At 44.4% G+C, this 26,540-nt stretch overlaps 2 protein-coding genes across 2 annotated transcripts in view; one reads left to right on the top strand and one right to left on the bottom strand.

Moving 5' to 3' along the window:
• Nucleotides 1–26,540, top strand: part of ASTN2 (astrotactin 2) — a 754,139-nt gene that overhangs the window by 533,606 nt on the left and 193,993 nt on the right. The gene's annotated exons all lie outside the window — the stretch shown is intronic.
• On the bottom strand, nt 1,838–14,468 carry TRIM32 (tripartite motif containing 32). Its single transcript, XM_030293743.2, has 2 exons — nt 14,408–14,468; nt 1,838–4,933 (listed from the first exon to the last, which is right to left on the bottom strand). Exon 2 carries the CDS (start codon nt 4,909–4,911, stop codon nt 2,893–2,895), a length of 2,019 nt encoding a protein of 672 aa, XP_030149603.1. The 5' UTR covers nt 4,912–4,933; nt 14,408–14,468; the 3' UTR covers nt 1,838–2,892.

Genomic DNA, 26,540 nt, shown 5'->3' with positions numbered 1-26,540 from the left:
TGTCCAACGTGAGGGGGCTACTACGTTAAGAAGATGAAGGTTACTGGAGACCTATCATCATTAGCAAGTAAACAGCAGCCAATTAAATAACTGAGGATATATTTTGTTAGGGACCATGCTATGTGCTCACAGCAATTTATACAATAATAGACACATGAAATAGGGAGAGTGATAATAGAAAGGAACAGGTGACCAGGAGAGGAAATGCCTGAGAAAAGTTGCGGCTGGCAATTAGGAACCCATAAAATAGGAAAGAGGGAAAGTATAGTTTGGAGTGGTTGGATCACCTCATGCCACTCAGGGAAGACAGGAACAGCTGTCACCTGTTGAGTACGCCAAGGACTACATCCAAGTAGTTTTGCATCCATTGTCTCGTATTTTACACCCTTCCTGTGAAGAATCATTTCCATCATTTTCCAGAAGGGGAAAGGTGAAATGGCTTGTCCATGGCCACATGGAAGATTAGCAATGGTTTTCAGAAAGTGTTCTGTAGATTCGCAAGAGTTTTGTAAGAATAAACAGGAGGTTAGATGAGGGGATAAATAAAGCCTCTTCTCCAGGCCCACAAACCTGCTTCACCCAGAGCAGGGGTGATCTACTTGACATGACAGACTGGCATGTGAGACTTTACTCAACTAAGGGCACTGTTGCTTAAAAACAAACAACAAACAACAAACAGAAACTGCTATAATTGAGGAAAACGGTGTCCTGGGGATGTACTACGTATGTGATTGAGTCAACACGGTAGGTAATTGAAAACTGATTGGACTAAGCACAGCCTGAAATATTCACATCAAAGAAAAAACTATTCAGGAGGCGTCCATTTCCCACCCATTCGGAGTCAGCAGGTGCCTGCCATACTTGAGGACCACGGCATGAGCATAGTTCAGCAACGGGAAGCCCTAAGTGCTGAACAGCACTGGTGATAGCAGTTGCCTCCAAAAGCATCGGCAGCTACAGGGTTTCTGGCCCATTTACGTCAAGCCAGCCCACAATGTACATTTCTGTGCTGCAGACCCTGTGCCAGAGGCCTCGACCACTGTTATTGCCTCAGCAAGCCCCCCACTGACAGCGAAGACAGACCTCCTACTGCCAGGTGCCATCACAGAGAAAGTGGCTCTGATAACTACTGGAGCCATTTGTGATGCACTTTTAATTGGATCAGTTTCTTCTCAATTCTACGATCTTTGGAAATTGGGTGCAATTTCATAATCAGAACACGGGGCTTTCTCCAGGTGAAAAGCACAAGAGGAACTAATTCAACATCCTACCAATTATTTCCTTTCCTATTCTTTGGCAGCTATTACAACAGAAGCCAAAAAAGCAACGCGACCACCAAACAACAAACAAAAACAAAAACAGACAAAAACAACAAAAAACAATTTTGAGTAGCCCAGCTCAGCAAATTTTGTTTCTTTGAAAAGCAGGGTGATAGGTCTTTGGCCCTGCATCTACGAGCAAAATATGCTGCTTAGCAAAAACAAAGCCCGAGAAGCCTTGTCACGATTCCCCTTATCCAGTTTTGGTCTTTTTAAAGACAAGACTTCTTCCCTTTTTGAACTGTAATTATAAGGATAACGCAAATGGTAGAAGCTCATTTCCTAACAGAGCGCTGGTGACTCTATCAACCTTGGGGGCTGATTCTGTATACCTGTGGGTGAGAGTAAGATTTGGATCATTTTTACATAATGGTGCCTTAGGCTGATTTTGGGCTGGGGTAGATCCTAACGCTCTCAAAGAATGCAGTGTCAGATATGGAAGCAAAGCGGCGTGATGCAACTTCTCTCTCTCCATCTCCCAAATCCCATATTTAATTAAAAGACATGAACACCAGCGATGAAGAAACAGTTATCAATTATTTAATTCTGATAGAGGAATGGAAATAAATCTCAAAACCAAATACTGTGCAGTCACTTGAGGAAAATACAGAATAAAGACCCAACAGTTTTGTCTTAGTAATGAAAATGCGATGTGCCCACATCTCCACTCTGCTGGCCCTGGCCTGTGTTGTACAATTCTGCAGACAACTCTTAGCACAGGTCAGTGGAGAGAGGTAATATGAAAAATGATGAACTCTAGAGACTCTCCAAGGGTGTTTACTGACTATATTAGCATTTGTATTTGTTTATTCCCATCTTTCTGTGCTTTGAAATAATTCCAGTCTATATGCTCCTATAAAAGGCGAGCAATTTCCAGGCTGAAGTCTTCCATACCAACCAACTAGGGTCAATTCATCCTCTGTCACATCTGCAATTAGAGACCAATCCAAGATGGCACAAAACCTCCAGAGCCGAGAGGTCCAAAGGGACTGTGTATGTCTCTTGGTGGCACTAAATGAGTGAGCTTTCACTCTGGTAAAGGTGAAGAGACCTGAGACATCATGCCCCAGGGCTGTGATGTCTGAAACGAAAGGTGGAGCATGCACACTAAATGCAGCAGAGCTGAAGAGAAAGTATCACAGATGAAACACATTATAATAGGAGGGAAATATGGGACCGGGGTTAACGAGGCCAAAAGAGGGAAATCAACAGGGATTCAGTATAAGGGCAAATTTCAAATACAGGGGCAGGAGGCTCTCTACTGAAGCCTCAGAAGTGCCTAAATTCTAATCAAACTTCAGTTAACCCCATATCATATGTCTTATTTGGGGCAATGCATGTTAAAGCTCTAAATTTAGGAAGAAAATAATGCAAAGAAACAAACAAACAGAAACAAAAAACTACAAAAAGACAGAGCTTCTAAAATTCTAAGATTAGCCAGCGGGAATGAAGACCTAGGCCAAGCGCACTCTACAATACCACCAATAACCCAGGAATAAGGGTGGGGGTGGGGGTGGGGGTGGGGGTTGGGTAGGGAGCTGGCTGGGGAGAAGAACCTGTTCTCTTTTATCCCCTAAGGGGTGGAGTATCTTCTCAGATGGTAGCTATAGATCTTGATGCAGTGATCCCAACAGTCCAAGACCAACAGCTGCCCTTTAGGAGTGAGGGCGATGCCCACTGGACACGTGAGCCCCTCTCGAATGAGCACACTATAGCCCCCGCCCTTGGGAAAGTGGAGAATTTCCTTTCGACTGCTATCGGCCACAATGAGATCGCCACGAGCATCCACACACATGCCGGCAATGCAGCGGAAATCCTCATTCTCTGAGAAAAAGTGGCTAATCTGGCGACCCAGCTGCCCATCGGGGCCCACAGAGCCAATGGAGAAGCCGCCCTCCAGGTGGTGCTCGTTCTGCCGATTCTCCAGATTGAGGCCCAAGCCCTGCGTGAAGTAGACGGTGCCCTCAGCGTCGCAGGTGACAAACTTGGGCCGCACAGCACTACAGAGGCAGCTGTATTTGACCACCCCTGCCCCCCGGTCAACAGTGAAGCACCAGAGCTTTCCACCTTCCACATCAGTTACCACGAACTGGCCAGATGGAAGGGCTGTGATGCCCCAGGGTTTGCTCAGCTGGCTCCGGTGACAGGCCACGCAGTGGCCATCCAAGGTGTATACCTTGAGGGAGTTGTCATAGCTGTCAGTCACACCAATCAGCCCCTGGCAGTTCATGGCCACTGAGAGAGGCGTGAGGTTGGGCAGATCAGCCCCAAGGAAGCTCAGCACAAAGCTGTCAATGCCACTGGGGCTGCGGCGGATCTCCTTCAAAAAGCCTTTGCGAGTGAACACTTGGATTCGGTAGTTGCCTCGGTCGGCAACCAGCACCTCGCCCTGACCGGTCACGTAGAGACTCACCGGGAGGTTGAACATGCCTGGCGTGCTGCCTTTGGCCCCCATCTTCTTGAGGAAGAGGCACTGCTGGATGTTGGCGGCTGGCTCGGAGCCCCGCTGCTTCGCAGGCGAGGCCCTCGGGCTGGCGACCACTTCCTCGGGGCTCACGTCCATCTCTCTGAACGTAACAGAGGTGGAGGCAGCAGAGGCTGCTGCCTCCATGGCCCAGGAGTCTTCCATGTTGACGGTCCGGGGCTTCTTAACAGCCTGCCCGATTTGGAGGGGGCCGACGTGGCCGACCTTAAGCAGCTCCACGTCCTGCAGGGTAAGCTCGCGGGGCAGGCTGGCCGTGAGCTCTGGCTCCTCCTCGTCTGCGGTCTCCTCCAGGAGCGCGACGTCCGCCTGCTTGATCTTGGCCAGGAAGTAGTCACAGCGAGACACGGCCTGCACCTCGGCAATGTTAAGCAGGTAACTCTGCTCCTCCACCACCTGACTGTTGGACTTCTCCACCTCGGCCAGAGAGCCCGTGAAGAACTTCCGAGAGCGGGCCAGCTCTTCCTGGACCCTGCGCTCCTCGTGCCCGTACTCCTGGAGCACTGCTTTATACCTGGCCTGGAGGTCCTTGGAGACCCCTTCCAAGGCTACCTTCCGCCGCTGCAGCTCCCCCATGAGCTCCCGCAGACGGGCCAGCTTCTCTCCGAAGTCGTGGCGCCGCTCCTCGGCCGCCTCTTTGACGGGGAGCGTACAGTGGCCAGGGGGCTGGTGGTCAGCCTCCCGGCAGGGCTCACACAGCACCAGGCCGCAGCTCCTGCAGAACTGCCGGGGCAGCCGCCGCCCACAGGACCGGCACATGAGCAGCCCCACGGCCTCACTGAGCCCCGCCGTGTCAATGATCTTCAGCACGGTCAGGTTGTCCGTCAGCTGGGTGAGGCTGGTGATGCGGGTAATCTTGCTGCAGAAGGGACAGCGCACACCATTGATGCTACTGGCCAGGAGCTTCTCCAGGCACTGGCGGCAGATGGTGTGGCCACAGTGCAGGAGCTTGGGCCGCAGCTGCTCCTCTGTGAAGGACTCCATGCAGATGGGGCATTCCAGCACTTCCCGGAGGGCATCCAGGTTCAGGTGAGACGCAGCCGCTGCTGCGGCCATCGCACTTCCTCTGAGGGGCCTGCTAACACAGCCCAGGACCGAACAGCTTGGCATTCATGCTCCAGAGGGTCAAAGCCTGTTAATAAGAATAAGAAGCCATTACTGCACTGCCTGCATGAACTAATTTACTCAAGAAACATCCAGAGAACAGCTACCATCTCTCATCCAGCGACTGACGTGTTTAACAAATACTTGTTGAAGTCTGTTAGGTGACCGTGATACACAGGGAAAGGGAACAGATGCAGCACTGCATAGTAGGTAAGAATTCAGGTTCTCGAGTCTCTGATACTTAGTTGTGTGACCTTAAGGAGGTGGCCTAAACTTCCCAAAGCTCGGTTTCCCCATCACCCATCTATAAAATTGAAGTAATAACAGTATCTACTTTATATGAGTTTTGGAAGGGTTAAGCAACATGATGACTACGACGCACTTAGCACAGCCCATGGCCAGCATCATGCCTGATTAATGTTAGTGATTACTGACATCTACAACTCCATTTATATTAGGGGAAAAGCCTAAGAAAATTACAGGAAAGGACTACACACAAAGTTCTGTGGGTGCACGGTGGACGGAGTAATAGTTCCCAGAGGAACTGGGAAGGGCTTCCCAGAAACAGTGTCACTTCTGTGACAGGTCTGGAAAGAAACAAGGCCTTGTGGGATAAAGGCATTTTAGGCAAAGAAAACTATGTGACCAAAATCATGGAGCCTGTTTTATTATGTTATATAGAGTTCACCATGTCACATTCGGGGTCCTGGGAAGCATACAGGGAAACAGAAAATTCAAGTGATCCGTAAAACATTAGGTCGGGAAATACATGTATTTTTCATGCATCTATTCCCCTATCTACTCACCAATCCACCCAACTAGGACTAGGTACCACGTGCTGTCCTATATTAGGTTTTCAGGATAGAAATCCTGCCCTTCAGATCTCAAACTTCAGGAAAAGGGACAAGACGTATAGGCAAATAATAGCCAAGGCAGAAAGCAGTATCATAAATAAGACATAAACTCAGTTAGATGGAGGCTCTGAGGCATCTACTCTAATTTGAAGGGAAATAGAATTTTCAGTAGGGGCTGGGGATGGCACTGGATAGGGCTCTGGAAGGGTGCACAGATACGTAGAGATGGGAGAAAGGGAGTACCAGACAAAGGGCAGTCTTAACAAAGGTTAGAAGGCAAGGGGAAGAGCAAGAACTTCAGGGTATTTGAAGGAGAACCTGTTGCCTGTATACATTTGTTTCCTCATCTGTACAATGAAATAATACTGCCTTCACAAGGTCAACGCGAGGATTACATGAGATGATATAGGCAGTGTATGAAATGCTAAGTTTTGGCTTAGCACCAAAAAAGTCTTAGATAAATTTTAGTTCTATTTTCTCTCATCCTTAAGGTTAAAACTGTGGGGAGAATGTAGGTAGATTAAAGTAACCGGCGTGATTATGAGAATAATTATAAGAAGTCTTCAGAGCCGAAATGAGACCTTTGGATTTCATTTTGACAGGCATGGTGAAGCAATGCATGTTTTGAAGCAGAGAACTGATAGGATCAGAGCTTGAATGGAGTAGGTGAAAAGGCGGAGAACCTAGTCTGGAAGCTGCTGCAAAACCGCCTGGGGGAGGTAATAGGGAGGCTGAACTAGACAGCAAGGGGTGGAAATGGAACGAAGATGCATGGGAGCAATATTCCAGAAGTACAATCACTAAAATGAGTAGATTGAAGTAGGAAAGTGGTGGAGCTAAGATAACCAAAGACTCAAGCCCAGTGATTTAAAAACCAGTAGTGCCTTATCAAGACCATTTATTTTTGGCCTGGAACACCCCCTGCTTCTCTAAGTACACGCCATAAATACTCCCACCCACCTTGATCCACATATGCTCAGGAAATAGAACAGAGATCTCAGTGCTCTGAGACTTCCGTCATTGTATATTTATACCCCAAATTAGAATGAACAGATCTGACAAGGTGAGGCATGTGGGTAAATTGTAGCCCTTCTTAAATGCAAATTCTACAGCCACATCTGTGCTGTCCTGAAATGCAGATCCTCAGCCATCAAGGAGAAGAGGAGGGCAAGTTAGCTGGGTTTTAAGGACAATGCAGCAAGCTGAGAAGAGCTCCGCAAATGCCATCAACTTTCTCCATGCATACAGAAGAAAGGGCGTCTATGCAGAGATGCGTACTAGATGTGTATTACAGAATTCCCCGTATTTAGCTTTGCATCGCGATCTGACAAGTACTCAACAGCAGACACACACAGTATCCAAAAGCAATCCAACCTCTCTGAAATCCCACTTCCCTTCTACTGGAAGGGAAACCATTATACATCTAGTACCTTCTATGTGCTGGATGCCACACTAGATGCTTCATATACTTAATCTCATTTAATCTGCCTCATGCCCCTATAAAGTAGGTGCTGTTTTTATCATCTCATTTTGCCATGAGGAAACACTGGGTCAGAAACACTGGCGCAGGGTCACAAAGCCCACACACGGTGAAACCATGCAGTATAGATAACCTTTAACTTTGTTTAACCCAGAATTACTTCAAGCTTCCCCTCCCCCCCCCCCCCCCCCCGCCACTGGTGTAATAACACTTGTTAACAAGTGTTCTCCAGACCATACTCTGGGAAACGCTGTCTTATAGCATATCCTTTTCTCCACAAATAAGAAAGAACAATACTATTGCTACGGTATTTAGCTTCTATAAAATGGGCTACATTGATTTATTAGCTGGGTGACCCACTCTCACACAGCAGCCTGGCAAACCATTATGATTCAAATCCACGTCTCAACAAAATGACACATTATCACGTATCATGAACCTATAAGGTCCCAAGTGAATATCTGAAACTTAATACTGACTTCTTAAATGCCATGGGTCTGGGCACAGTAGTTGAGAAATGCTGATAGAAACCTCAACTCAGAATCCATGCAAACCTTAGTTCTAAACCAATAGCTTCGGTCCCTTCTTCCGTCATCTGGGACAACAGACTGAGGGCAACATTTGGTGTTTAGATCAAGAGCATGTCACCTTACAATGCAAGGGACATCTGTTCTTCCCAAAGCTGGCACTGCAGATCAGCTAATTAAACAAACCTGCCAACCTGTAAAAATACTAGCAAATTCTTTCCCCAGCTTTCTGGAATGTCGTACCACCTCCTTCAATTAAAAAGCTTCTTACCGCCCTGTCTAAGCCATCCACTTTGAAAAATGAATTTACTATGCCCACATCCATATCCTAAAATACCTCAGCTGCCTGCAGCTTCACTAGGCTCTCTGAGGCAGAGGAGAATGTCAAGGATTCCTACTCTAATGCTGGCATGCTTTGCCAGGAACGTTGGAGCTGCCATCACTAAAGCATCAGGGATATACCTCAGACTTGGAAAAAGCCTAAACTATGTCTCCCATCTCTAGGAGCTGGGAACACTGCCTTCAGTAGGATCCTAGCCCAACACAGAGCTCTGTGTGACAAGCAGATACGTTCCCTCTCCTCCAGAAGCGTGTATCTAACCACTACTGTTAATACTGACAGTGATTCAGATGGAAAGTTAATTCAAACTCAGTTTCCATGAAAGGGCCAGACGGGTGACAGGAACTGTCTAACCATCCCAAGTCTCTAAGTTAGCTGCCCATTTTCTGCCAGCTATAAAATCTAAAACCAATCAGAATGAACCCCCAACACATTCTTTATAATAGTGTTGTCTGACTTCATGATACCTTGAATATGTTTCCTGTTGTCTTTGTACTCTCAACTCTTGACTGCTCACCTCAGCCCATGCACTCTCCCATCACTGTTCTGATCTCATGATTAATACTGCACATTGCCTCCTGATACCAGGCCAGCTCTTCAGGCGAGAATCTACCCCTTCAGCTGTGTTTGCTTCAGCGGCCTTAAGACTCAGGAAAATTCTATAGTCCTACCCTAGCCTAATCCAGCCGTTTCTGGCACCACCAGGCTTTCCCCAGTCCATGATTTATTTAAACAACCAGGATAGCAGGAAAAAACAAAAAGCAAACAGAAACCCATGAACCCTGAAGTCAGACAGAACTGGGGTCAAATCAGCACTGTCATTTTCAAGGTGTGGGACAATAGGTAAGTTATTTAACCTCACCAAATTTGTTTTCTTACTTTACAAAAAGTAAGAAATTAAGGATAATGCATGTGAAGTGCCTAGTCTGGAAACCGGCAGGTATGAAATGAAAAACTGCTATCTATCATAGTTTTAGTAACAACTAGCAATGGTATTAACAATAACAACAACTAGTACTAGTATAAACCAAGCATTCAGTTTATAAACTACATTTTCAAAGGATGACACATCTTTCTTTTCATGACATATAAAAGCACATGAAGATTAATAAAGAGACTGGCCAGCTTTGAAAGAATTTGATTGAGGACACTAGGTATTCATGCTAGAAACTGACTGGCACATGAATTCACAACTTCTTTTGCCCAGAAAATAGGCTTCTTCTACTAGGGACTAAATATGGAATGCTAGAATTAGTAGTGATCTCAAAGAGTAAAATAGATGAGTAAACGGAGATCAGGAGAGAGAAATCGAGAACTTGCTAATCATATGGCAGAACGAGGACTAAAAGACAGGAACTGGAGGTAACCAGTATTATACAGACTAAGAAAGAGGGCTCAGGAATCAGGCTTTCTGGATTTCAATCCTGGCCCTACTGCTCACTGTGGAGACTTGGACAAGTAACCTCTCTAGTTCTTGGTTTATCTAAGAAAACGGGATTTACAACAGTATCTTCCTCACAAGGTTATTGTAAGGATTAAATGGGATTATGTGAATAACACACTTAGTATAGCACCAAGGGAAGCATACAATTAACTGTGCAGTATTTATAAGAGTGCAGGGGCAGCCACTACTCAGCCAATGAGAAGAAAAGAATATGCACTTTACAACAAGCATACTGTATGAAGATACCAAATATGCAAGTTTCAAAAGTAAAAGTTCTGAGCCTTCACCAAAGAGTTTTTACCTGATCTCTGAATCAAAAGATTAGAGATGCCCAAAGGCCGTGCATGTGTCAACTCCCTGGGGGCTTAGGCCGTCAGCAGAACTGAAGAACTTTAAGCAATTAATTAAACAAATCTTTACTTGAGCACACACTGAGTCTAGCCCCATAAAAACACTAGGGATATAATTTTGAACAAACCCAAACATGAATAGAGCGACTTACCTAAAAACCAGAAAACATGTAAAATAGTAGTACTACGTTTCCTTTCACAAAGCATAAAGATTCATTTTCCACTGCCACCCTCCTCTGGTTTGGCAGGCGGGTGGTTTTGCAAGGCTTATCACATTTCCTTTCTAAACTGTATGTATTCCTCTTGTGTTTGAATGGAATGCTGACCAAGTACACAACCATCTCCGGGCCCCCAATGGTCGTTCTCTGGGAGGTGCTAACAGGAGCGATTTTACAAAGTCAGGGAGGTCCTCTCATGACACCTGCCTAATCTTGTGTGGAAGAGGGTCTGAAGTTTATTTACACAGGGCGTTTAAGGTACCTGCCAACAGCTAAGAGAAACTCAACAAGTAGGAGCTTATAGGGAAACACAAGCATGACTTCCCCCCAAAGCTGTACCAGTCTGAGACATACAAAACAACTCAGAAGAAAATGTTTGTAGAAAAGGAAACCTCAGCTAAAGTATGTCAAGAATAAGTTAAACCAATAATAGAATTTGATGGAAAGACACTTTTCTTCCTCTTCTAAAACAGCAGGCGCTGGAAAGATTCCCTTATATCTTCCACAAACGTTTGGGTTAATACCAATGCTGCCAATGTGACAAAGAATCTTGAATATGGGAAAAACCAACAGTTCTTTCTCAGAGGACCTCCAACTCATCTCGACTCACCCACCCCTCTTCCAGTTGCTTTATCTACATACAACACATGTTCACTTAACCATGAGCTTTTGATGAAAGGATCAGGGAGCAGATCCTGGGAAAGGTAGAGGAGGGGATGGGAGTTGGGGGGAGACTGGCAGGGGCTGCTTAGGGTCACTGAAATTTGGCAAAGGAACCTTCAGTTCCCTTCTAGCAATGCCTTCCTCTTAGAAGTGCTCTTATAAAACTACCATTTATTGGATGTCAGGCATCTTTTATACATTATCTCCTATTCTCGTAATCACTGTGAAATACATGTTTGTTATTCCTCTTCATAAATAAGGACACAGAGTCTCAAAGCTGGTAGGTAGTAGAACTGAGATTCAAATCCAGGTGTTAACTCCCAGTCATAAAACCACATCAACTCAAAACATCCGTTACGGTTCCCTAGCTGATGAGGCTACCACTGGCTCTAGGCAGTTTGGCTGAGAGGTTGGTAAAGGCACCTAGGAATGATTTTTAAATCAAATTGTTATACCAAAAGGACGAAATGGAAGGACTGTCACAGAGGCAGCACGTCAGTGTGCAGGGACAGTGATCTACCCAAAGGGCTTTGTAAACCTAACTACCAAACTCTCCAGACACAGGTGCACAGGCTTTAAATATTGGAGAAGCCATTCTAATGAAACTAGTATAATATAACTTAGGAGTCAGACAGACGTGGGCTCACATCCCGCTGTGCTATGAAGCCTTAGGTAAAGCATTTAACCTATTAGCTTTCTCATCTACAAAATATGGAATAACATCTACAGTGTTGGCAGGATCATTGGCAGGATTAACTGAGTCAATGCACATAATAAACAGTAAATGGTTGCTATTCTTATTTTTAATAGATTGAGGCTGCTAAGAAGTATCTGTCCAAGGTCACCTAGTAAATTAGCAGCAGAGGAGGGATTTTGGACTTGAAGCCTCTGATTCCCAGGCTGATTCAATTCCTATCCCATGTTTTCCATAGCGGTGCGTATGACTATTCCAGCTAAATCTCTTGCCTTCTGATGCAGTCCTACTGTGTTCCTGAACTGGCTTCAGCAGTGCCGTAGCTTGTCCTGGAGCTGACAGAGCAAATGCTGTTACTCTGTCCCAGGGGAAAGAAACCCAAGAGATCATTTAGAACCAGGAGTTACTTTCCAGAGCGTGACTGCCTTCGGCTTCAGTCTCTGCTGTGAAGTGTTTTTTTCAAGCCAGCGGCCTCCACACCTCACCCTTCAGTCCCTAGCACCTCATCCCGTCTAACTTCAGGCTCCTCCCCTTATCTGCCCACTGGTCCTGGTCTAAGAGCAAATCAAGAACAAAGTCCAGGGCTACTCCCTACCTAATTGAGATAGTTTTGTCCCCTTTCGAGTGCAATTGGATATTCAGCAATACTCACGGGCAGTTCTTTCATTAGAGGGGAAGGGGCTGAGACAGTAAGACTAAGCAGGCCCCAGCAAGGAAAGAGGGAATACGCAGGGTTACAGGCTACAGAGATCTGAATATGAGCCTAGCTCTGTCATCCTAGTTATGGAACCTTAAACAAGTCACTTCCCAGGACTTAGCTGCCTCACGTGTAAAACTGGATATGGTAGGGCCTGTTGACTAGTGCTGTGAGGCAAACTGAGTAAGAAAGCACATATAAAAAATTACACATTACTAAATTTTGCGTGCTTGCTGTGCACCAGACACGAAGCACTCTGATGTCTCTCACTGAAGCTTCACGGTCATCTATGATGTCGTCCTGTGATTAATTCCGTTTTACAGATGAAGAGCCAAGCGCAGGGAGGTTAAGTAATTCATTCAAGATGACAAAGGAGGGAAGACAGAGAGCCAGGATTTGAATCCAGAACATCTGACTCCTGCGCAGAGTTCCTCAGCTTTGGCACTGCTGACATTTTTGGGCCAGATAATTCTTTGTTGTCGGGGCTGACCGGTGCACTGTACAATGTTTAACAGTTTCCTTGGCGTCTGCCTACTGGAGGCCAGTAGTCCCCCGTACCCCAACCGTGTGGGCCGAAAACGTTTCCAGGTATTGCACATGTCTCATTAGGAACCCTCTCTTTAGAACCTGGTGCAGGACTAAATGCTCAGTGTTCCCCTCTTCCTGTCATTCTTTTCCAGCCCAAACACCTCACTCACAGAGTCACTGCCTCTTGGAGCTGTAGTGGACCTTATTCAGGATTAATTCAGTCTACTTATGTAACTGATAAAGACGGTAAGGCCTGAGGTCTTGTTCTACTCATCCCCTGGAGGTCTCCCATACTATCTGCAATCACAGCTCGGAGGGGCAGGGGAAGGAATACTTAGGCAGATGACCTTGAACGGTTTCCTGCTTTCTGCCTCCTTTAACCACTGTCTCCTCCTCCTCCCAAGCCTACCCCTTGCAGCAGCCCAGGCTGGGTTCAGAGTTACTGGCAGTGCCATAGTTGCCCTGTGATAAGCAATCTCTGGTTAGGGAGGGAGGGGGATTTTGCCCCTCCCGTGGAGAGTCAGGCTCCTTCAGGAGTCCTGATCCCTGAAGATTTCTGACTCCGCTGCTGAACCCCTGAACTCTGCTAAACTCCACACACTCAAGTCCACTCTCACACACTACCCCCCAGGGCCTTGGGACTCTAGTATAGTACTCCCTTTGCCTCCCATGCAGACTTCAGGAAAATTCCTTTAGCAGCCCGAGACACCAATCCATAAACCTATTCAGGGTCCTTAGAGCCCTTTCATTCTATAACCCAGTTAGTATGTCTCCAGCCTGTCCCCTCAACACTCCCTAAATCCCAACCGTCTTACAACAGACAATTCAGCCTTTTGGGCTCTGTATTGCAGCCCTTACCAATTCTTTACTCATGTGCCCCAAATGCCTCTGACATAGATCCTTTCATCTGTTTCCAAATCGCTGCAGCCTTCAGCCCTGCATCCCAGCATAGCATCCCAACTGCACACCCCAGACTTCTGTGCCCCGCCTCAATCTGAGCCCCCAAGTCCTGCATTCCATCAGGCAGTGGGCCGACCTCAAACCTGGTTCCTTCCCCTTTTATCCACCCCATGTCATGTGCTGCCTTCAAACCTCAGCTTGATCCCTCCTTGCTAACAAGACACTGCCTCCCACTGATTCCCCCACGAACTCACGCCCTCAATTTTCCCCAGATCTCATCTGGAAAACGCTTCCTCCCCAGGCCCTGCTCTCTCTGATCTCAGGTTTTGGCCCCTCAAATGCATGGTGACCCCAGACTGCCTCAAACCTCCTGAGATGCGGCACCCCAAACCTCATCAGAGCCCCCCAGTTCCTTTTTATTTCCGAAATTCTGCACCCCCGATGCCTCCAGGGCCTTCAGATGCCCTCCCATCTCCCAGATGCTGCACCCCTCTTTCCTCGGGGACCCCCACATTACCTCAGGCCTCCCGAGATGCTGCACCGGGTATTCTGAGAGAGGCCCTCGCTCCCCTCCCAGCGGATCTGCATCTCCTCTGAGCTCCTCTGCCCCTTCGGATCCCTCCCGAGCCTGTCCCTCGCAGCCCCACCCCCACCCTGGTCCTGCCCCCCAGATCCGGTCCCCAGACCCTGCCAGTCGGGCGTGGGCCGGCCGCTGCACGCCAGCGCGGCCCCCCGCCCCGCCGCTAAGCCACGGCCCGCGACTCAGGCCGCGGTCCCCAGTCCCGGACCCTCCTTCCCGCCCCTTACCTGACCGCCCGCGGCTCCAACGCGTCCACCGCCGCCAGCCCACCCGCCCGCCGCCCTCTGCGCACGCGCCGCCGCGCGCCCCTTGGCGGGCGCTAATTCGCACAGCCGTCTGTCCGTCACTGCGCCCCGCCCCCGGGGCATGCTGGGGCTTGTAGTCACACGGATCCGAGCGTCCGTAGCTCAGGGGCGGAGTAGAAGCTAGCTCCCAGCTGGGAACGTGGGGACCTAGGAACGCGCGCGTCCGCTTTGTGTCCCCCCCTTGTGCGGACAGGGAAACTGAGAGGAAAGCGGCCCGCCCAGGTTCCCTCAGCGAGTCCGGAGCTAAGTCAGAACTCGTGTCTGATTCCAATATGTGCGTTACCCGCTTCGCTGACCCGTGACGTCCAGGAACGGGCCTCAGCAGAGCCTGGGCTCCTGGCAGAAGGGCGTCTCGGAAGTGCGGCCAGCGCATGTGAGGGAGTGACCAGGGGAAGAGTACAGCTTTCCCCGGGGGCGGGCGCGGAGGCTGGACTCGCTTACAGAGCAAGTTTCTGGGGCTCCGTGTTTCTCCCTGGGACACGCGGCTGCCTAGACTCGAGTTCATGCGATGGACCTAGTGCTCAAGGGAGAGGAGTCTTTTCCTTGCTCGGTGGGGAGGCCTCAAGAGAGGTAAATAGGAGACCGCGCTCTGCACCTGCTGCCCCTGCAGAGCAAAGCGCCCTCCAGGAAGCCCACAGTACAGCCAGTCAGGCCTAGGGCTGCTGAGCGCCTGTGTCCCCTGAGGCAGTTCCAGGTCCAGTACCTGCTAGTGCAGCAGACCACGTGGTACAGTGTAGGCGCAGGGACAGGGGGTGAGGTTGCATGGTCCTGAATTGGAAATACCACGTAGGTATGTGACCCTGCACAATGATAATACAACGGAAACAGAACGCAGCTACCACCTTTGAGCACTTGGTGTCTGGCTGCAGCTAAACGCTTCCCATGCATAGTCCCTTAATTCTCATAACCACCCTGTTAGATAAGCAACTGACACCCAGATGGTTACACAGTAAGGCCACGTGTTCACAAGGATAAAACAGAGATTGGGACCCAAGACTAGATGAGAACCCACCCTAATAATCTTGCTTAACCTCTTGGTCCATTTCTTTATTTCTAAATGGAGATAAGTTTTGCTATGAGGATTAACCAAAATTATGAATACGTAGTCGTTTGCACTTAATTAAGAGTATTTTTTTTAAATTATAATTAGCTCTTACAACCTTTAGACAGCTGCTTCCAGAAGCCCTAGTGCCCAGCATTTCAAATATTGAGGGCAAAGGGAGACTGGGTTGGCATACTTACGGCTTGCTTTGAACAGACCTGGGGCTGGATGCCTGGATTGGCATAGAGTTCAGAGGCTATTTAGACCTGAAGGATATATTTGCAGTTCATAGCTACCCAGGGTTTTGACCAGACAGACCAGGAAAAAGTTGAGTCAGGAGTGGACTGAAGAGGGAGCCCAGCTGGGGACTGAAGGGCCCTGGGGCAGATTTTGCTCAAAACTGGCAGCCAGCCAGCAGGTGCAACAGAACCTTCCAGGGCCAAGGGAGGAGGAATTCTTGCATCTGTTAGCACAGTGCCCAGCACATAAGAGTTGCTGAGTAAGTGAGTGAGACTCAGAAATGTGATTTTAAGTGAACTGCATTTCCTGTCTGACCTACACTTACTCAAGCTGCAGAATGACTCAGGGGGGTCAGTTGAGTAAAAGGGGACCGTTTTTCGAACACCAGCAATATACCAAACACTTCGTAGATACGGTCACATATCACAATTTGCCACAGCAATGACTCAAGTAGAGAGTAGTAGGTCCATCTTACAGAGAGGCATCTGAGACTCAGCAGGACTAACTTGCTTGCCTACCTTAGTCTCCTAGGAAGTGACAGGACTGAGGTACAAACCGAGGCCAGTTAGGCCCACGGACCTGCTCTGAACCACCATACAAAGACTACTCACATTTTATGATGGGAGCTAGCTTTCTATTTTATTGAGGTTTATTCATAAGAATCAAAAGAGAAGGAGAGATGACAATGCTTGGGAATTCAAGGATTGTGGGGCAAATTGTGGCTATTATTCTGACCACAGAGCATGATCCTATCAAGACAAAGACACTCCAATGAGCTCTTCTGGGCAGCAATGCCAGGGAACAGCAGGAATTGCCCTCTGTCCTGAGTTTCTGCCATGTTGGAGAGTCGGAGTGGCCTGTTTCACCAGAATGGCAAGAAACCTTTCTGGATAGGGAACTAGGGAGTACTTCTATCAGCCCCCCATGTTAGAGGCTGGGGAGATGGGAGGGCTGCCGTCAAATATAGTTTGTTCCCAACCTTAAGACCTCACCTATACCCTCTTCTCAGACCAGATGGGAGTTATCACTCTGCTGAAGACCACAGTTCCCAACCCAAAGTCTCCATTCAGGACTCATCATGTTTTTATTCTGATGTTTCCCCAGTGAGAGGAGCTGATTGCACTCCTCTGACAGTCTGGAGATATCATCCAAGCATGCCTTTAAAGAACGACAACAACAACAATGAAAAATCCTTTCTCTCCTCATTAAAAAAAAAAAAAAAAAATGTTTGGCTGTGCTTTTTTTTTTTATGTTTAAATTACTTACCAGTGAAATTAATTACCACACTTCCCTCAAAAATCTCAGAGTAAAATAAATACCCTGGGAAAAGGCACTCATTTTAATTCCGTGGCTTTGCATACTCTGGCACAATATTAGCATTCCTCATGCACAGAGACGTTTCTAAAATACTCTTTGTGGAGTACTTTACTCTTTATTCAGCATTTCATCATAATATTTTTTTCATTTAACTTTTAAACTACCTGTATCAGTTTCCTAGGGCTGTCATAACAAAGTATCACAAACTGGGTGGCTTAAAACAAGAGAAATTTATTCTTTCACAGTTCTGGAAGCTAGAAATCTGACATCCAGGTGTTAGTGGGACCACGCTTTCTCTGAGGTCTCTGAGGGAGGATCCTTCGTTTCCCCTTCCAGCTTCTGGTGGCCACAGGCATCCCTTGGCTTGTGGTAGCGTAACTCCAATACCCGCCTCCATCTTGTTGTGGTCATTTTCTCTGTGTATGTCTCCATGTTCACGTGCCATTCTCCTCGTCTCATTGGGTGTGTCGCTGTCTTCTTGTAAGGACAGCAGTCAGATTAAGTGTGACCACCATCTTACCTAATTAAAGCTTCAGTATGATCTTATCTTAACTAATCACATCGGCAATGACCTGATTTCCAAATAAAATCTCATTCTGACGTATAGGCTATCAACCTATCTTTCTGGGGGATGCAGTTCAACCGATAGCATCACCCAATGAGATAAGCACTATTTTCTCCATTTGCTAAGATTTCTAGTTTAACATCTTTTTTATTTTCCTAATGATGAGAATAACAGTAGCTAACCCATAGGATTTTGGGAGACAAAATGAGAAATATTAGATGTTAAACATTTACATTTTAGGATATTGCCTGTCTGGTAGTAATGTGTTTTTTGTGTGTGTGTTTTTTTTTTTTTTTGTTTTTTTTTTTATTAAGTCCATCCTTGTGTAGTAGAAAGAGAAAGGGGCTTTGGAGTCAGACCTGTTTGGAACCCCAGTCCCCCCTACCTGGAAAGTTATTTTGAGGAAAAGGTGATTTGAGGTGAAGCTTGGTAACTTACTGCAACTGACAAGCTGTGGAATCTTGGAGAATTTACTTTGAACAAAACAAATGACATTGAAGATAAAAGGAGAGAGAGAGAGAGAGAGAGAGAGAGAGGGCAACAAACCAAGAAACAGACTCTTAACTACAGAGAACAAACTGATGGTTTGGGAGGTTTGGGAGGTGGGTGGGGGGATCGGTGAAACGGTGATGGGGATTAAAGAGTACATTTATCATGATGAAAAAATAAAAATAAAAAATCCTTGGAAGTATAAATATACATAAATAAAAATTGCTATACAAAAAAAAAAAAAAACAACCTAGCTCATTGTCACACTCAAATAAAAAAAAGAAAAGGTGTTTAGCCTCTCTGTACTTTACTTTCCACCTCTGCAAAATGGGACTATTAGTTATCGACCTATAGGAATGTTTGAATGTTGGATGACTTAACAGAGCCCAGGTTTTTAAAGCACAGCCTGGTAATACTCTGGTTTCTCTTCAGATCGAATAAATCTTTCGCCTTTTTAAAGCACAGCCTGGTAAAGAGTAAGTGCTCTGTGAATGTTGGCTACTATAGCCATTATTATCATTAATGTGATCTATAGTATTTTTGACAAAATATTTTCCCCTTCATCTCTTATTACCAATGAATTCTGAGGAGGAAGAGGAGTTTGTGTTTATAGAACACAAAGGAGAAAATGGGAGGAGTTAAAACTCTACTTTATCCTAACCAAACTTGTTTGATTCTAGAGGTTTAAAATTGCTAGAATTTCCATGAAATGATAGAATAAAGTTATATCTGTCTATCTCTATCACTTATGTATCACTGAATAATAAATTACCCTGAAGTGTTGTGGCTTAAAACAACACACTTCTTACTCCACAGTCTGTGAGTCAGGAATCTGAGCACAGCTTAGCTAGATCCCTGCCTTACAGTCTCTCATAAGACTACAGTCTAGTTATCAGCTAGGGCTGGGGTTTGACTGAGGAAGGATCATTTCCAAGATCATTTATGTAGTTGATGGCAGGATTCAATTCCTTAAGGGTTGTTGGACTGAGGGCCTCCGTTCTTTGCTGCCATTTGGCAGGAGATTTCTGATAGTACTTGACATGTGAGCTGCTCCATGAGAGTCTGTTTCATCAAATCAAGAGAGGGTCTGGGGCGCCTGGGTGGCGCAGTCGGTTAAGCGTCCGACTTCAGCCAGGTCACGATCTCGCGGTCCGTGAGTTCGAGCCCCGCGTCGGGCTCTGGGCTGATGATGGCCCAGAGCCTGGAGCCTGCTTCCGATTCTGTGTCTCCCTCTCTCTTTGCCCCTCCCCCGTTCATGCTCTGTCTCTCTCTGTCCCAAAAATAAATAAACGTTGAAAAAAAAAATTAAAAAAAAAAAAATCAAGAGAGGGTCTGACAAAGACAAGAGTCACAGTCTTTCGTAACCTAATCATAGAAGCGACATCCCCAACTGCCATATTCTGTTGGTTAAAAGCAATTTACTCAAGTGGAAGAGATTATAATAGGCAGTGCTTATCAAGGACATGAGATCATTGCAGGCCATTTTAGAGGTTCCATCCTTTCCTCCCTCCCTCAATCTCTTATTCTATTTATGTATTTACCATCTGTCTGTCTGCCTGTCATTAGTCTACTTTCTGCTGAAACTCTGACTCTCATCTACATATGCCATACTCAATACCTGTGTATTTCTCAGTCTGACCTTCACCCAGTACATGGTAAGTGCTCAATAGACGTTTGAATTCAATTTAAATTTATAGCATAAAAGAGCATATACAAAGAGTCAACTTTATTCATCACCTTAATATAAACATTATATTGGTTATGTTCATATAAATTTACAAGGTTCATTTACAAGGTTCTCTTTTAATGTATACTTATGACTTTATTGGGTATCCAACAAGTGTTTTTCTAATAAATGTAAGTTTTCATATTTACTTAAAATGGGAAAATGTTTGAAAAATGTATGTGTGTGTGTGTGTGTGTGTGTGTGTGTGTGTATTTGGCCCTCATGGTTGTCAAACTGGCCAGGTAAGACTTCGTCAAGTTGAGAAGCCTATCGTTAAACATTTAACCATCACAAATAAGGCTGCATAAAAGTCCTTGTGAGGGAGGATTTTTTTTTTAATTTTCTTGAACTGATATGGAAATGGTTCAGAATTTTGAAGCTTTATTTTAATATAATACACATGTATGTGCATTGGCCAGACCCACTTTCTAATAGTTTGAACTAGTGCCTATAGCCAAAGGTCAGCAGTAGTCACTGACTGAGTAGATCCTTGATAAATGTTGGTAGCATTTGGAGGCTTGCTCAGAGAACATTGCCTGTTTGGTGTCATCCACCTCAACTCAACTCAATGCTAAGTGAGGGTTGCTGGAAAATTTCCCATGGGTCTTATTCCTGCTAAGTCCCACCTCTCAACCTCATTCCATATTTCCTGTTATCGTTGCTCCAGGATTTCATCCACCTTTCTCTTTATGGTGGCTACCATTGGCCCACTCCATCAATTGGTAGTCTGTGAGACTGGCCGGCAGCAGACAGAGACAATCTCCTTTCCCTTACCCCCACCCATCTCTATATACTTTTCTCATGTCATTGCTAACCATTATTCTAATTTATTTTTACAAAAGTAGGAATATTTGGTTGCTATTTTTTTTTCACTTTTAAACATAATACAAATGAAAATGCATTTAGAAAAAAGCATCAAAACAATACATGCTGTACATGTGAAAAATTCCTCCCCGTTCTACTCCCCAACAGTAATTGCCTTTACTGGTTTTGTGTAATCCTCTGACAGCCCTTTTTTCTCTGTGTTTTATGGAGAAAAAGTACACACACAAAGAGGGAAAATGGTATAGTGGGTCCCTGTGTGCCCATCACCCTGCAATTATTGTTGTCAATAGTTTGCTGATTTTGCTTCAGCTATCCCTCACTCCCAATTTGTTTTTTGTTGCTAGAATCTTTTAAAGCAAATCCCAGATATCCTATCATTCCTCCTTTAAATATCTCAGTATGTATCTCTAACAGACCATTATTTTTTAACATAATATCTCAGCATGATTATCACATCTAGCAGTTCATATTCAAAATTCTTTAAGTGCTTCAAAAAACTTTTTTTATAAGTTTTATTTTTTTATGAGTGTGTTTAGATAAGGATCAAAATGTCTACATGTTGTACTTGGTCTCCTTTAGTCTATAACAGTCACACCTAAAATTTTGCCCATGCCATTATTTGTCGAAGACAGTGACTCATGTGTTCTTTAGAATTGTCTACTTGGCAGATTTAGCTGATGGCTCCCTCTTTGTGTTAATTTGTTCTTTTCTCCTAGCGATTCATCACTTTTTTTTTTTTTTTGGTCCCATTGGACCCACTGTGTAGAATGAATGAAGACTGCTGACCCACTTATATCAGAATCATGTTTGTAAATTCATAAAATTAAATTAATAGAAACTATGTAAGAAAGACATGATATCAGATATAGTTATCAAAATATAAAAAAAAATCAGTAGTGTAATGTTATGTGTGCTTCTTTATTAATAACAAGATGTAGTGGAGAGTCTAATAACTTATAATTTCTAAGTAGTACTGAATGTAAGTATTTGGAAATACTTGTATTTTTAAAAACTGTAATGTGATAGAAATATATGTGAATTTGATTGTCAAAATCGTAGGAAGTGGTACACTACTATTGTTTGTTGCCTTCATTCATAATTTAAGAAAATGCTAAATTGCCTTTATAGGATACTTAAAATAAAGATGTCTTTTTTCCCCTAAACAAGTTCACAGACTCTTAAATTTTATCCATGGACCTAAGGAATGCCAGCATACAGGCCATGCTGTGTGCTTCCTCTGGCATCATATCAAAGGTACTTGTCTGGTTTACTACTTTTAGTGATATTATGATTGATCAGCAGGTTAGGCGGTATAATTCCTATACACTGATTGGACATTTTCCCATCATCCTTTCTGCTAATGATTTTAGGATTAATTGATGAGAGCTGTCCAGATCTCTTGTCTTATGAGAGCTTACAAAATGGCAATTTTGTAATTCTGTCATTCTTCCAACCTTTTGTTACTGGCAGTATTGCCATAAAGAAAAGGGTAGTTACCCTGAAATCCAGTTCATGCAATAAAACTTGATTATTACTGGATTCCTTTATCAATTTTCAGATAATGACCTAGTGTCCTAGCCATCCCCAATGGTGATCAATAGGCTTTGTTTGCTTTTTGGTTTTGGCTTTGGCTTTGGTTTTGGTTTGAAGTACACTATGAATTACAGGAAACTTATTTATTTGATCCATTTCAATCAATTTCAGTCATTATTCTCTTTGATGTTCAGTTTATTCAATCAATGTTAGGCCAGTGTGAGCCCCTCTAGATGGGTTTCTATGTCCTTTTGAAATGACCACATCAGCCTTTGGCAGATCCTGCTTTTTGGCACGGCAAGATGTCCCAGGCACAGCTTGTATCATACCTCTTCCAGAGCTGGAGTAAGGAATTTTTCCAAGAATCTTTTGTTTCTTTTAGTGGGCAATGGTATTTCAAAACAAGAGTCTAGGCAGTAGGGATATTCATTGCTATTAGCTGTCATCATTTCTAGGTCTTTTCAGTGGAGACAACTATGAAATGCTTATTTTGTAAAAGATAAAAATAAATCATAAGTTTATATGATTTCCAGTGAAAATTTCAGTGTACAGAATTTTTCTCACCTTCTTTGACTCTATACCTGAAGTAGTTGCCTCTTCTGCTTATAATGTTCATTCCTAATGATGGTAATCTAATGGCTTATTTATTTGCTATAGCCCACATTATATCCGTAATAGTTTCAAAATAACAATACCAATACTATAGCTAGCAATAAATCTTAGTTTAAGCTCTATTTGCAGATTTTTTTTTCCTTTGGAATATTTCTCATTAAACATGAAATCAAAATTTCTGCATTTTAAAAGCCACTTAAAATAATTATTGTTTCTGTGGTGTATATATATATATATATATACATATATATATATGTGTGTGTATATATACATATATATATATATAACTAGGTTTTTTCAATTTGCATTTAATTTGCAGAGATTGTTTTTATCTTTTTTGACTTAAAAAATTATATAATAATTTTACATGATTCCAAAGCTAAAACTTATTAAAAAAAAAAAAGATATATTCAAAAAACTTTGGCTTCTATCCTTGTCCCCTTGGCCCTATTTCCTTGCTCCCCCTTGGCTTACCTTTTTTTTTTTTTTTTTTTTTAGTTTGAGTTGATTGCTTAAGTGTTACTTATTGAAAAATCTATCTAATCTGTATATAGGTCATATATACATATTATATAAATCCCATATTTATATAATATATATATTTATGTTCCTTTCTTGTACAAAAGAAAGCACTATAAACACTGTTCTGCGCTTTGCTTTTTCCATTTAATAAAATATATTTGTGATTACTCATATCACATATAAAGATTGTCCTAATTCCCTTTTTAAGTAAATAGACTCCACCGTCTGGATACACCATAATTTTTCAACCAATTACCTACTGATTGTCCATAGATTCTTATGTTAAGGTTTTTATTGTTAATCACTATGATGTAATGGGCAGAAGTAACAGAAATTACACATTCAATTTTCAGAATTTATAACTGCCTAGCCTTGAATCTCCAGTGGTCTAGTAGATTGGACAACTTACAATAGTGAAAGATGCTTAGAGTAAGTAAAACCAGTCAAAGTGGCTGCAAATCCAGTTCACTCCAACCATTGATTTCTTCTCTGTGAGCCTCCATTTCTTCATCTTTTAAAAAGCGATAACAAAACCTACTTCTCACTGTTAGGATTTTTACAGACCACAGGAGACAATGTACACATAGCAAATGACAGAACATCTGAGCTGTGATATGTCCCTGTAAAATCATAGCTACTATTTAATTTTTTTAATTGTTTTTAATGTTTATCTTTATTTTTGAGACATTAAGAGACAGAGCATGAGTGGGGGAGTGGCAGAGAGAGAGACGGAGATACAGGGGAGAGGCAGAGAGAGAGAGAGACACAGAATCGGAAACAGGCTCCAGGCTCTGAGCTCTCAGCACAGAGCCCGACGCGAGGCTGGAACTCACAGACTGCGAGATCATGACCTGAGCCCAAGTCAGATGCTTAACCAACTGAGGCATCCAGGTGCCCCTAATTTTTTTTTTTAATTTGAGAGAGAGCATGAGCGGAGGAGAAGGGCAGAGGGAGAGAGAGAGAGAGAGAGAGAGAGAGAGAGAGAGAGAGAATCTTAAGCAGGTCCCATGCTCAGTGTGGAGCCCAACATGGGGCTTGACCCATGACCCTGGGATCATGACCTGAGCCGAAATCAAGAGTTGGGCACTCAACAGACTGAGCCACCCAGGAGCCCCATAGCTAGTATTAATGTTAATTTTACTGCTTCCCTCAGCAATATAAGAAGGAGTCTTTAATGGTCTTAGCCCTTTATTTTTATTTTATTTTTTGATGGGTGGGCTCATTAGACCCTCTCCTTATCCCTAGCAGCACAACTATAGGGAAGAGGGATGCTAACGGGGGAAGTAACTCACCTTGAATCTGTTCTCCAAAACTATTGCCTGTCAGCATGTTTAAAGATGACCTTTTAACCTGAGTATTAAGATTTCAGGGGAAAGAGAAGTGTAGTCACAAGCCTGTAACCTCCTGGGAGAGTGGCCAGAGAGTAGAAGTTTGTTTTCTGATAGCCCTTCACACCAGAGCTTCCAAATGACCCCACTTCAGGGTCATGCCCTCCTTGATGTTCAAATCTGGCAACCTCCTGCTGGCTGCAGGGTGACCAGGTATGTCTTGTCAGCCTGCTCTCCTGCTTCAAGGTCATTTCCAAGCAGCATGATCTGGGAGTCTCTGTCTGAAGCAGGTTACTAGCATTCCAGAGACCTCCATTCCCTAAGCCTTATCCAGGAATGATTCCTTCTGAGCATTTCATCCTTGATCCCTAGCCTAAGAAGCTACTGGGAGGAGAAAGGATTGGGGATTAACTAATCTTGGAATGCTTCCTTGAAGGGGGTAAGTTTTGAGCAGAGTTTTTAAGAAACAGGGAGAATGGGATCTCAGGTAGGAGAGGACAGGCCTCCTCTTAATGATGCTTCTGTGCTCCATTGGCGAGAAAATGGGCTTTAGAGTTGCCCTGAATGCCTAATAGCCTTTGGCTGCAGTCTGTCACCTCTCAGAACTTCTGTTTTCTCACTTGTAAAATATGGTTGTGACAATTGTAATACTCCCTAGTCCAAAAGCACTGTCACGAGGAGCCAGTGAGATTCATAATGTCTTGTGCTTGGCAAAACATAATGGAAGCTCAGGAAATGTGAATTTCCTTTCTACCCTTTCCCTTTCCTGAAGGACTTATCCCACCATCTCTTAAAAATAGAACTAGTTTGTTATAATAATAGTAGTAACAATAAGAACTGAAATTTCTTGGGTGGCATGGGCATACATTATCTCAGATTCTAACAACTTTGTGCCGTCGGTGAGACTAGCCTTACTTTAAACGTAATAGAGCAGAGGCTCTGACAGCATGTTCATGGTTCCATGCAAGGCCTCGGCCAGCCCATGGCTTAGCTTTTATAGAAATCAGGAAATAGTGCTCTTCTACTTGGATACAATCCGGTGGGCACAGGCACAGCTAGTGGGGCTGAGTCTGGATTCAGATCCTACTCACCCCCTTGCCTTGTTACTGTCACATGTGTGCACAACTTGCACAGCTGTGCCCAGAGGCCCTGGCCTCATGATAAAATTCCAACTTACATTTGTCTTAGATTCGGATCACATCCTTTCCTGTACTCCCTGAGAGTTTATCTCTGCCTGGTTCCTATAGGATTCTGCTCCATTGATGATCTTTCCCACGTGTCTTCTTTCCCTCTTGTCTGGCTTTTTCTCCTTAGTGGATACACTCAGTACAATTTCTATATTTGGGTACTGCTGGGATTGAAACAAATCGTTGCTCATAATTTCACCCCTCAGCTCCCTTGCCCCCCGTTGCCTGGCTGCAAACCTGGCAAATAGGCCTTCTAAGCAAATGCTTGCCTTATGGTCATTACACTAGGCTTCCTTGTATTTTAGCCAAGGCTTTACTGTTTTACCTGCTGCCCTCAGCTCCTAGCAAGTTGCTTTGCACACAGCAATCATTCTTTGGCATGGAAGAACACATTTTTCCCAAGAGCAATCATCTTAAGCAGGCACTAGAGGGCAGCAGGAGATCACAGATGACCTTTTTCTCCAGCCTCCCTTTACTGGCCAGGGCCCGTCTTGTCCCACTACAGGCAGGAGTAAATGATAAGCTTCAATACTGACTGTTCCCTTCCAGGAGGGGTAGAGGAAGCCTGAGCACACCTTGGACTGTGGAAAGGCCCACTTTGGGGTCCACTGAACTGTACTGGGATTCTTCACTCTGCCCATTAATTTCTTTAGGACAGCAGAGCCACAC

Source organism: Lynx canadensis, chromosome D4 (genome assembly GCF_007474595.2).
Source record: "Lynx canadensis isolate LIC74 chromosome D4, mLynCan4.pri.v2, whole genome shotgun sequence".
NCBI lineage: Eukaryota > Metazoa > Chordata > Mammalia > Carnivora > Felidae > Lynx > Lynx canadensis.
Note: the sequence above shows the minus strand (reverse complement) of the source record. Positions and strands in the feature narration are given on the sequence as shown.

Coding starts and splice junctions, on each gene's coding strand:
- TRIM32 (XM_030293743.2), bottom strand. CDS start 4,911: ATGCCAAGCTGTTCGGTCCTGGGCTGTGTTAGCAGGCCCCTCAGAGGA.